The sequence below is a fragment of the Telopea speciosissima genome, chromosome 10 (genome assembly GCF_018873765.1).
Source record: "Telopea speciosissima isolate NSW1024214 ecotype Mountain lineage chromosome 10, Tspe_v1, whole genome shotgun sequence".
In the NCBI taxonomy this organism is placed as follows: Eukaryota; Viridiplantae; Streptophyta; class Magnoliopsida; order Proteales; family Proteaceae; genus Telopea; species Telopea speciosissima.
Genome location: NC_057925.1, coordinates 54,384,183 through 54,396,790, shown reverse-complemented (window position 1 = coordinate 54,396,790; position 12,608 = coordinate 54,384,183). Strand labels below are relative to the sequence as shown.

The window sequence follows — 12,608 nt, the reverse complement described above, 5'->3', positions numbered from 1 at the left end:
GTTCAAGAATCATCCAAGTCATATACCCAGTAATTATGAGAATTTCATTCCTACTTGGTGAATTGGGGAGGAAAATACTGTTTGTATGTTTACTGAATTTACCGTAAGGCTTAGTTCAAGAATCATCCAAGTCATATACCCAGTAATTATGAGAAGTACAGAATGCACCATGTCGATAAATGCCAACTCAGGAGGCTTCTTCTATATCAGTCACAACTCCGACTCGGGAGACCGTTTCCATCGCTTGGGGCCTCAATCTATAACATTTAATTTAGCTTTGAAGTTTTCTCAGATCATGCAGGTTAATTTTCCTTCTATTGTATTGACCCATAAGCCTGTTAATCTATACTTTGAGCTCCCTCTGCAGTAATTCCTATAAACTGGAATCGTGCCAAAACAGGGCCTTACTGACTTAAAATTGGAGGAGACCCATTGAATATGCATCTTATCTCATACATACAAGAAGGGATTTACAGAGATGAACTAGCAAGGCATGGCAGCTGCAAACCAAGATGTCTCACCATCAATATCACCGGAATCCTCCACATCTTTCCTCTTTATTAACAGTAAAACATAACTCTCTTCACATTCTCCTTGAGTGCCGGCAATGGCTTGACTCCCGACTCCCCTGCTGCCCGAGTAGCTGTTGAGCCATTCTCCTGCATTTCTGGCTCCATGTAGAATCGAGCTCGAAATGCTGCTAAATGCGCATAATATGCTGGAGGAACTGCACAAGTACCAACAATGTGTGGTTAATGATCTCACATGCGTTAAACAATAAAAACATAGAAGTTGCAGACATGGTCTAACACAAGGACAACCCCAAGCCATACCAGATAGCATCATTGTACATAGTTGTAAGGATCAAGAACCCATTTTGGATGGATAAACCAAAGTTTAATACTTACTTTCAATTTTAGAATATAGTCACTTATGATATCATTTTCATCCAGAGATGTTGGATATATTCAAAGAGTTTAAAATCTCATTTCTGATTTAAAAAAAAAAAACTCATTATTTTTCTGAGTCGGGTCAATACTTTACCTCCCCCCCCCCCCCCTTCCCATTTTTTTTTTTTTTTACCTACTAGAGTAAAGGCAATACCAAGCAGCAGTTAGGTTTCTTGAACACATTCTTAAACCCTATTTTCAACTTAGGCAAGGGTCTAATATGATCCTTTCATCCAGAGGCAGGAGAAATACTTGATAAGCAATGTCACACACTGACTGACTAAAGACACATAATAAAACAAGCAAACAAGAAAATATCTTGCAAGAATGGGAAGCATAGTTTCAAGTATCAAGATCGGATTGGCTGGATCAGTCTATCTGCATCGCCATTCGAATTATAATACCCAGTGGCTGATCCAAAGATCCAAAATCAACACCATGGGAACTCCCCAGACTTTGTTCCTGCAGCATGACCTCTTTCACCAAGGAAAAGGAAGGATTCGCTGATCCAGGACGTGGTCCTTAATAGCTGATCCAAGCCAGGATCTGGAGTTTTAAAACCTTGACGCGCAGAGAGAAGAAAAGAAAGGTTTGCCCTCCATGTAGAAAAGAGAGAGAACCCCCAAAAGGAAAGCCAATAAAATCATGAAAGGAAGACCATTGACTTACCAACAGAAACAGAGCGTGTGCACCTTGCATATGTGTAGCAAAGGTTATTTGTTAAAGACTGAATTCCATCTGCCGTAAAATTGTTTTCATCCCATAGAACATGGTAATGAGCTGGTCGGCTTGTTCCCTGTCAGAGTAGCAAGAACATATAAATAATCTTCGGAGAAGACATATTTGTAAAGATGTGTAAATGTGGGACTGCAGCATAAGTTTGTGTACACCTAGGTGCTATGAAAGTGAGATTTGTCATCCTGAACAAGACTTTATCCTCCCCCTGGGCAATGCATCAAAACCATCTCCCTCTTATGTGATGCACTACTCTCATCAATCAATAACATTCAATGGGGAGTGCATCTGTTTGGATGGGGCGATGCCCAAAAGCCAGATGATGCAGAACTTACCCCCTCCCTTTTATGTTTCTATTTGGAGCTTAGTTTCCTAACTACACCTGACATGCCATCCTTATTCAAGAATAGACTGCTATTCCAATTCACAGACTACAGAAGAGAAGACTAATCCAGGCCATTCAATGTCATCAATCAGAATCATCCAATAGGTAGGATGGGGCAGACCCAGAAACCCAGATAGTAAACTATAGCTTTTTATCTGGCACTTGGTTGCATTTTTTTAATATTTTTGTACAAGGATAATTTCCACCCAACCCATTACCCCCCCCCCCCCAACATGAAGTGGCTATCAACGGCTGGAGATCTTACAACTAGGCCAAGGGTAATACCTCCACTTGGTTGCAGTGTTGCATGACCATGGATTATGAGTCTTTCTTGGTTCAAGATCTCACTGTCATTACAACCATACGTTAGAACAAAGGATCAGAGATGGGCTGCTGATTTCAATCTGATTTTGTAGCCATCCCTCATCCAAGAGGTGTCCCACCCTACAAATAGTTCCATAGGATAAAACAGTATTGGATCAGGTTTCACTACTTTTTTTTTTGATAGGTCAGGTTTCACTATTGGAACCATAGTAACTTATCCAACCACCCATCATACAGTCCTGAAATACTTCTTCAAAGTGTTTCCTATAACATAACAGACTTCCAAGAAACTGTTATAGAGACTGGACAGCATCCAAGTGGAGACCAGACAAATTCAATGGCCAAACTTACCCCCCATCCCCACTAGTGTAAGCAATATGTGTCAGTCAGGACAAACAGTTAGGCCCACTAAGTGTTGCAATGTTTTTGTTCACACCCTAGTAGTTTATCATCTGGCGCTAGAAATATCATATTTTAGATTTTCCCAGAACAACCTACTTAAGGGTTTCAGTTACTTTGGTCCTCTAGTAGCCATCACATGTATTCCTTGTCTCTTGACAAATTATAGTGATTTTGTCCCCATGCATTAAAAAAAGTACAATCTACAGATAGAGGCCGTGCTAATGCCAAACAGAACAGCTAAGCAGCTCACCTGAATACCAGCATGGCTACAGAGATAAAAATCAAACTCCGTTGGATGACAGATCTTAGAATCAACTACTGTACCTGGAAAACATTAAAGAGAAAAAAGGCACCACGTGTTTAGATAGACACAAGTCCAGATTTACTTTTTCTCCTTCTCTAATGTTTATATGTAATACAAAGTTTTTATTCTTTCACATTAAACTGCAACTTTTACCAGGTAAAATATTCCCACTCTTGTCTGTGCTGCTTCGGTCCTTGTGGTTATTAGCAAATAGTCTTGTGTGATGTCGTTTTTGAACAATAATGAAAGTCACAGGCGGTTGGTAGTTTGGTTCCAGAGAGGCACAAGCCTGTGTATAGATCAACTATCAGTGTCATAAAAAATCTTGTTCAGCTTCAGTTATTGAGGGTGAAAGGAACAAGCAACCTACCTTACGGATTGCATCTAACTCATAGAGTAGAACTTGGTAAAATTGCCCTTCACTCACACCATCCCTGCTCCAAATAAATCCATTTAATAAATGAAACAATGGAACAAAAAACATGAATAATATGCTAATGTGTGCATACATTCTAATGTGCAATGCTAATGTATCTGTGCATACATCCGTATGTGCATATATGTAGCAAGCTGAGAGATATGCACATCCCCCATGCATGTTTCATCCAATTTTGTCTTTGTTCAATGATAACTTTTGCTAACAACTAAAATACCCTTGTTTTTTTGCTAAGTAACCGGAGTTAAATGCAAAAATTATAATTATCCCGTATAACCATTTGAGGTCAGGATTAAGTCCTTGAACAAAGACATGTTAAAAAACCAAGCTACAAAGCATGAGGCAACCTAATTGTGGCCAACCTTAAGCCCTACATGACGGGACCTTCGTTAGCCAGATGTATGGTTCGTTCAACTATGTCAGCCCCATATATGCTGTCCAGAGTCATATATACTGACAAATTATAAGTTGATTCATGTGAACAGACTCTCAGTTGAAATTGGGCCCATGGAGGTTCAAAAATAGCAGCATATTCATCATTTGCTCCCAAATTTTGAGACATACTAGCACCTCGGTAACATGACTATAGCTGTATTGCATATTTACACTTCTATATAGCATTGCAGGAAAGTCTATATACCTGTAGAATATAATCCTTTGCGGCTTTTGTCCAGTTGCCTTTCGAAAGGAAACCAATAGATCCCTGCATTTAAAAGGGAAGGATTATATTAGAAAATTATGATTTACATAGGGGAATGGTAAAACAAAGCAATTTGAGAGAGATTTCAAGTACCGGATCATTCCACCACCAACTGTGCCACGAACAGGGTCATGCCAAGTCTTGTACAAGTCTTGTATGAGTTCCTGTCTGTGAGCTTGAGCACAAACCAATCCCGCATATTTTGTGACTTCAGGCCAGTCCTGAGAAGCTACTACCTACAATCAAGCCAACATCTCTCAGCATCCAAAGATCATTAATTGGTATTTAATGAGCAAAGAAAAAAAATTTTGGGTAATATGAGCAAAGAAATTAAGAAAAGTAGATTAGGCTAATTGATTGTACAGCAGCAATCGAAGGGCTGGAGTCTTCTCCGTTCTCAGGGTGGGTAACATCTGCTCCAAATATTATGGTTGGTATGTCACTGACCAATGGTATTCTCCACTTGATGGCATCCAAAAGAACAGTGTTTCTTCCTCCCATCTGCAACCAGACCAAATCAGCATTTGCATGTTTGAGGAATAAAATTATGCAACATATAAAGTCCATCTACTACTGGGGATATCTCTAACCTTGACATTGATTTTCAGGGCCACATTAGCCAGGTACTGTTTACTAATCTTAAAGACATATTTTGTTAGACAGCATTGTGATATTAAACCAAGATCCGTTTCACATATCCGCTTGATATCACCTTAAAATAAAAAAGAAATACATCAGATTCGAAACAATTCTGATTTTATTTTAGTTTGAAAAACTAAACTCAGATCCTGGTCTTCAAGAAATATCACCCCCAAATAATTGCACATACCATATAGAGAACCATTGTTGTCAGGCAAAATCGCCAAGAGTAGCTCTAACTCTTTTCCTTTGAGTTTGTTCATGGATGCATGGTAAACATGCTTCAAAGCTTTCTCTACTTGTTCAGGCTTTGCCATGTAGATAGGAATAACAGGCTCTGGGTTGAACTCCTACAGGAGAATACCAATACAGATTCAAATTAATAAAGAAACCAAAAGCTGAAAAATCAATGAAAACATGTGCCATTAGAGGATAGTCAAAAATCATGTTGCAAACTGAATAAATACTACCATGCCAGATACTTGACACATTTGAGCCAGCTCATTGCAAAAACCCCGAGCTACACTCTCTTGAACACTCCTTGAGAAGTTGATACATGCCCACCGGCTGACAGTACTCCCATTGATCATTTTCTATTTCACACAAGGCAAGAGTATGATCAACCAAAAGATTGATGTAGAAGTAATTTAAAAAATTGTAGATTGGAATGAGAAATTATGCATTTCTTAAAACTCCAACTCAAATTCAAGGCACATATAAAAGATAGATCTGGAAACTTAAAATGAAGAAAATGGAACAATCAAAAGAGGGAAACAATAACTTCAGGAAAGCCTTTTTAAGTTGTTTATGCAGTCTTAGAAGGGAGATCATGACATCAGGATAATACAGATTCATCAAGTACTAGGGCACAATATGGATCTTAAGGAAACCACACTATTGGAGATCAAACTCAACTCCCTACACAATCGGGTGCGGACAAAGAATTTTTCTTTCTAGAAACTTATCCTTTTGTTGGAAAACTTGAGGGTTGGAAAGTTAGTCATTGTAATGAGTGTTGAGTGTTCATTGTGGACATCAGAGAGTACAATTGGTACTGTATGCTAAGGCAAAAAGATACTTGAAAACTACATATTTACCTTGTTCATCATATTCCACTGACCAACTTGGGGCAAACAATCTTTTTCCTTCCCAGTATCATGATATTTAAGCTATGGAAAATGATGAAATCAGTCAGTGGTTAGAAGGATCAGAACCAAATATCTTAAGCTGAATCGAGCAGCTACATTTCATTATCTAGAGCATTACCCATGGAGCAGGAAGAATCCGAGCCTCAACGGAAGCTAGCCTTTCACTTATTTTGATCCCAAACTCCTTTGCATACGGGTCTTGATCATAAGTATTATGTTGAACTGTCTGTGTAATTTGGAAAAATACAGAGAAGACAAATAAGTGGTTTACTAATAAAAAAAAATTATATATATATATATATTTGGAGGGTGGGAGGATGGGGAAAGCACTGCATAAAGTTAGCAAGGTATAGAAAATGCAAAATTATAGTTGCAACCATTACAAATATGATATAATTAAAATCACACTTTTTTCATGGAAAGTTCTGTTTGGAAATTTTTATATTAAAATTATATTACGTTATACAGAAGAAAAAAAAAGCCTACTTTTAGTTGATTTCAGCTTGAATAGTTGAAAAGCAAATCTTTTTCAGATCAGAAATACCTGCAAAATGTCATTTTCCCGATCCCTGGGTCTTTGGCATGTCACTTTCAAAAGAGCTGTGATTTGTTTCTCGTTCAACCTTTTGGTATACCGTTGGCCCTCAACAATTTTGCAGGCCTGAGGACCACCATAGTGCAGGTACCATTACATAAGACCCTAAATCCATTTAACATCATCTCCCAAAATCAATCAATAGGAAGGGCATTATAGTGAATGACTACCACTCTTACCTCCATAGGCAAATAGTTTGCTTTCTTCTGGTTCCCCACTTGAAGGCAGGGAAGATGTGTATGCTGAATGGTGAAGCCGTACATCTCCTGGAAATATTCAACAACTGACTTCATAGTTGATTTTTCATCAACAGGAAACCTGTCACACAATACAAGCAATAACAGAATCATCATGAAGCCTGCTTCTTCACTTTACGAGAAGCTCGATTGGAAACCCACAGGGAAAATGGTAATAAAGTTCCGACTTCCTACTCGATATAAACTTGATTCAAATGATTATATTATCTCAACAGAGATTAATTCTTGCCAAATTCTGTCTTCTATTAAAAATTTAGCCAAGCAATGGAAGGATCAAAATCTCATCAAAGTCCCCTTGAACTAAGAAACCAATATGATCATGAGACAAAGCATCTTACACAAGCTCTCTAGTAGGTTGTGACGTTAATCCCGAAACGCGATATTTCCTCCGGACATTCCCTCTATGTGTGACTTCCACTTTCACTCCTCTAAGGGCCTTTTTAATCTGGTGAGAATTTTAGAAACAAAACCCAACACATAAATTTCCAAAAGGCAGGGGAAAAAGTAATGATTAGCCTCCAACACGAAACAAACCAATAGTACCTTTACACGATCAGAATCAGACAATGTCCTGGACAATACACCCTTGCCAAGCAGCTGAGCAACAAATTCAATTACAGGGAGAGGCTCAATAAATGCTGCAGATGACATATCTGTGTAATGGAAAAAAGAAAAACAAAATCAGGGAAATAATAGTATGGTAAAAAGAGAAACAAAAAATTTCCTTATTATGTTTTATATTAATTGATTGCATTCACTCACCAATATTCAGGGTTAGGCCCATCTGGGTAGGCCTTATACTCTGGTAGAATCCACACCATGACTCCACACCCTCTCCGAGCCGCTGTGGTGTTCTTATATCAGGGGAAAAGAAAGATCTCCCGACAGGACAATACCTTGAAATGTAGGAATTGTTGGACAAATAAGAATGGCTACTACTGTAGATTGGTAAAACTAGACACATTCAGTGAAATCATATATATACCTTTGGGAGGAGAGTTCTCTCATTACAATGTCAAGAATTTGAAGAGCTTCCTGTGGAGCATCTGCTCGTTTACTGGCAAGAAACTGGCTCAAGTGATGCAAGTGTGCTCGAGCAACAAACTTGATCACCACCTTATATTCTCTTTCTCTTCTGAAAAGTGTATTAAGTACAGCAGAAGTAATTACACAATGATATTAAGGAAGGAAAGCAAAAAAAGAAACCCACTAGAATCCATCAAACCAATTATTTTTTGTGTCTAATGAAACCCATTAAGATTCCAAGATTTCGAACATACAGGCCTATGGAAAGAAGCGAATTAAGTGGTAAGGAAAGGAACAGAGAAGTCAATAAATCCTTACTTGGGAGCACTGATTCCATCGTCTTCTTCCACAAGTTTAATGTTGAACTCCTTGGAAGTGAAGGGAAGCTCCCCAGCTGTGTATAAGCACTTTCTTCCATCATAAGCAGGCAATCTCTTTCCAAGGTCAGACTCCTTGTACAGTTTCACAAGCTCTGCCATGATGGCCCTGTTCATAGTTCTTGATACAACTTCAGGAGTAATGGTGACCTGCAAGAAAAAATAAATTAAAAAAAAGGGAGCAAAAATAGGAAAGACCATTGAAAAAAGGGAAATTGAGGTTCAAATCCTACTCCATTCCATAGGCCTCTAGTTGCAACAAAAGATTATACGAAGGAAGGATTTGAGGAAAACAGCTTACATCATATTGGTTCAAGTCTCCTTCTGCTAACTCTAAGAAAAAATGGTTGGCTTTTACTATACACTTCGTCCCTACTAGTCCAGAACCAGGTCTGGGGGCAAATCTCAGAGTTTTGCTTGAAGATGGAAAACTCGTTTCTATCTCGCAGGCATGACCTCCATTCTCCATAGACCCATCTTTAATCTCTGATGACAGAGTCCCGTCGGGGCACCCTGGAACAGGCTCATGACCGAAAGTATAGGGTCTTCTGGAAGTCGATCGCATTATGACATCACCCTGATAGGATTTTCGGCCACCTCTTCCTCTCCTCCTACCTCTATTCCTTGAAGGGGGTGAAGTGTGGTGGTTTGGAGTGGCACTCGGGATTTCTTCAGGAGGTGGGCCCCTACCATTTTGTGAAGTTTTGGGAACCTTCTTCACTGGATTCATGGTACTCTGTATTTGGGTTTTGATCACAATGTGCTGCTCTGAGCTCTGTATCTGTCTCATGGGCATGGTGACTAAAACTGATACCCAGAAGACAATTTCGTTCCAACGAAATAACCTTCACCAAATACACAGATTTTCCTTTCTCTCACAAGTTTCAGGGAATCTGTACTGAGAATCACAAATTACAGAGAAAAGAGAGACATGTCAGCAAGGTTATTTCATTGATTAACAAGTAACTTATTAAAAATTAAAACCGCCATACATCATAGTTTTTATTTCTAAAGTTTAAATTTAGTGATGTAGAGAATCCCGGCCATTGTTCTGATAATAAGCATTACCATTCCTTTGCAAAACCCAGAACCCAGAACCCAAAACCTGTACCTCTATTTCAGAAAACAGAGTAACCTACTGAAAACCCAGAACCCAAAAACTAGACCTCAACTAATTCCCGTCTGGTGACTAAAGATTTACCAGAGAAAAACTCCGTAACTAAGAGTGGTCAAGCTCGAAAAAAGAAAAACTCAGAAGGCAAATAGCAATTTCTCACAAAGCAGCCATGTGGGTCAGGAAAATATAATAGCTGAATCTGGGACAAAACTGATCAACAGACAAGAACAGCGAAACCTTCTCTCAATGCCTCTCTTAACAGCAAACAAACCCAAATCCTAAGGAACTAGCGAATCAAGCAGAGGGGGAGTTTGAGCATAACCACCTATTGGCCAATATCATTCACTGGTCCAATTTTAAGCTGTAACCTTCCTGTAAACCATGAAAAGGTTCAGAACCACGAACTTTCACACCCTACCCGCTAAAAACTGAACAGCGAGCACTAGTCTGGATTAAACTTTCCTCTCTCTCCTCCCCCTCCCCCCCTCCCCCCTCACCCTTCATTTAAGTTCCAATCTTCCACACATGTGTTAATTTGCGATGTCAGAAACAATAACAGAAACGCATATAAATTCTATAAATACACGCAGCACTTCCTCCTAAAAATGGAGAACTCCAAAAACCAGAACCCAGAGCCAGACACAGGGAGGAGAAAAGAAATTTTGAGAAAAAAACCCAACAAACTCTTACCAGCAAAAAAACCGATTATAAGAACTCCAAAACAATAAGGGAAAAAATAGAGTGGGGATGAAACGCAGAATAACCCAGAATTGAAACGTACCACCAACTCATTTACCATGAAGATGATAGCTCTCATTCACCGAATCACCTCTTAGCAAACGCTTCTTTAATAAAAAGTGGAGAAACCCAACAGGATAAAAAAGGATAATCAAAGACAAGCTTAAAAGAGAGTTGCCAAAGAACCTGAAGCGGTAAAAAGAGAATTGAAAGGGGAAACTAAAGCTGGGTTGTTTGGATTCAGATAGAGTCGTATAGACCCAGAGTTAGCTTATGAATATCTCATACACGCATGCAATTGCATTTGGTGTTCCTTCTTTTATCACGTGTAAAAGGCTTGAGAGGGCCTGCCTTTGCGCTCTCTCCCTCTCTCTCACACACACATATCAGTGTTGGTTTTGGACTGACCACACAGCCTCGGGGACGTAACATGCGGAGATTAAAAATACCCAGTGAGAAAGACAATCCGGAGGAACTAGAAAGGATTAAAAGCAATCATACACAGAAGAAGAATAATTCGAAGTTGCAGTTCCCTCAGCACCTCCCCTCCTGCAGACCCTCTCTCTCTCTCTCTCTCTCTCTCTCTCTCTCTCTCTCACACACACACACTCTCTGTCACAACTTTCAATGCATACCAAAGCCCAGAGACTCATGAACCCAAATGGGTACAACGGTCGGTTCCAAGTGGATGATGAGAATCATAGGGTGTTGGGTTTTGTTACTGTAGATTGCAAGTTATGCTGTGATGAGTATGGTGGCAAGTCCTCATGTCTACACCGTTGGATTGTCTTGGACTGTTCATGGGAGGGCCCCCAATGGCCACGTGTACGTACACACTTGAGTGTTAGGACTTAATTCTGTAAGTTCTGTACTTTCAACAGATAGTGCCCACACAATAGATATGCCTTAAAGTTCAATCCTTCATGAGTTTGAGAAGAAAACAGGGGATAGTCCAGTCCTCATAATAGCATGGGGGCCACACAAGAACTAGGGCATCAGGGTGTAATAAACACACAAAATCATGACTTCCTTAGGAGTAGTGCAGAGGTAAAGATGTGTGGAGGAGGAGGGAGTATGGACCTGTTTTGTTTTGATTTGGGCTTCTTATTTTGTATGTAGAAAACAAGGTAGAACTGGGGGGGATTATATGGGCCTATTTTGTTTTGTTTTGGTTGCTTATGTTTGTTTTATTGTTATTGTGGACAAGAGAGGGGGATATTTGAGAGAGTGAGAGATATAGAGTTTCAAAGAGACTCGTTTTCCCAAGTTAGAAGAGGAGTGCGTGTGGTGGGATCCCACATACATTGCTACTATGATTCTACCCATTTTAAAGTAGGGACTGTCTTGGGTGGTGAGTGGTGACCCAGTGAGTCTAAATCCAAAGTTCCTCCTTTTGAAGGGCTGTTTTTTTTTTTTATTAGACAAAAGGGCCTTACTAGAGAAACAGAAAAGAGTAACAAAAGCCCTCTATGGGGTTGCTTCCTCCACCCCATTATTGGCATTTTTCCTCAAAACCCTTATTACTTACTGAGCTATGAGACATGATTAAGTGGATAAAATGTTTTTTTTTTATTTTTATACATGGGGTCCCTATTTACTTACTGAGCTAAAAAAGAAGAAAGTTGTGTACTTGTATACCATTACTGCTTAACAGAGCCTACATGGGGTCCCTATTTAGCACTAAAAGATGAAGATGGGTCTAGACACAAAGCCCTAGTAAAAAAGCAATCACAAATTACTAGTGGTACCCTCATGATAAATTCATGACAAATTACTTTTAACCTTTGCACTATTGCTTCTTCATTTGGCTTTTCCTTTGTTTTGTATACCTATATACATTTTTTTTTTTTAATTCTTTGAAAAGGGTTTAATTTGGACTCTATTCCACCAGAGTGTCCCTTGTAAGAAAATAAGGTGGAGCACATATAGGTTTTCTCATTGCTCAAGTTTTTGGCTTCCTGCCCTAATAGTCATCTCTAAATTAATGCTATATATTCAATTTCCAAATAGTTATTAAGTAAATGATCATATTTAATGAAAAAAAATTAAGTAAATGATCATAGACTATGTAATGCTTCTCATCTTTTCTAGCCCTTTGTTGCTCTAACTTCTAAAGAAAATATAATGGATGAATAAAAAAAAATGGTGCTCTTATGTGGGATTGCACCTAGACCATAGTTGGATGTGAGCAGATTGGGGCACCTTAATACAGCCATTACATTCAACAATAATAATACTCCTAGAGTGCATAATGAAAGAATTGTAGATACGATTCGACGGAAGCAAATGAATCGTTACAATTGATTGGAGAAACCATTCAATCTCAAATACGAAACTATGGTTTTGATCATTATCTCAAACTTCACAAGCGCGAAGCCTCCATGCGATCTTACCCCTTTCGCATTGAATCTCACGCACACGTATAATTTTGAATTTTCTTGAATGCAAACTCTTCCACGATCAATTGGGTTTTCA

General features: G+C 39.0%; 1 protein-coding gene across 1 annotated transcript; it reads right to left on the bottom strand.

The window, feature by feature from the left end:
- Positions 1-356: 356 nt before the first annotated feature.
- On the bottom strand, positions 357-10,682 carry LOC122642825 (protein argonaute 10-like). The gene is made up of 22 exons (XM_043836429.1): positions 10,177-10,682; positions 8,580-9,176; positions 8,220-8,428; positions 7,861-8,010; positions 7,638-7,771; positions 7,419-7,528; positions 7,214-7,320; positions 6,798-6,936; positions 6,568-6,684; positions 6,142-6,249; positions 5,973-6,044; positions 5,346-5,468; positions 5,066-5,225; positions 4,827-4,948; positions 4,600-4,737; positions 4,330-4,472; positions 4,177-4,239; positions 3,471-3,534; positions 3,254-3,389; positions 3,047-3,120; positions 1,620-1,746; positions 357-727 (listed from the first exon to the last, which is right to left on the bottom strand). Exons 2-22 carry the CDS (start codon positions 9,072-9,074, stop codon positions 561-563), a joined length of 2,958 nt encoding a protein of 985 aa, XP_043692364.1. The 5' UTR covers positions 9,075-9,176; positions 10,177-10,682; the 3' UTR covers positions 357-560.
- Between the last annotated feature and the right edge of the window lie 1,926 nt (positions 10,683-12,608).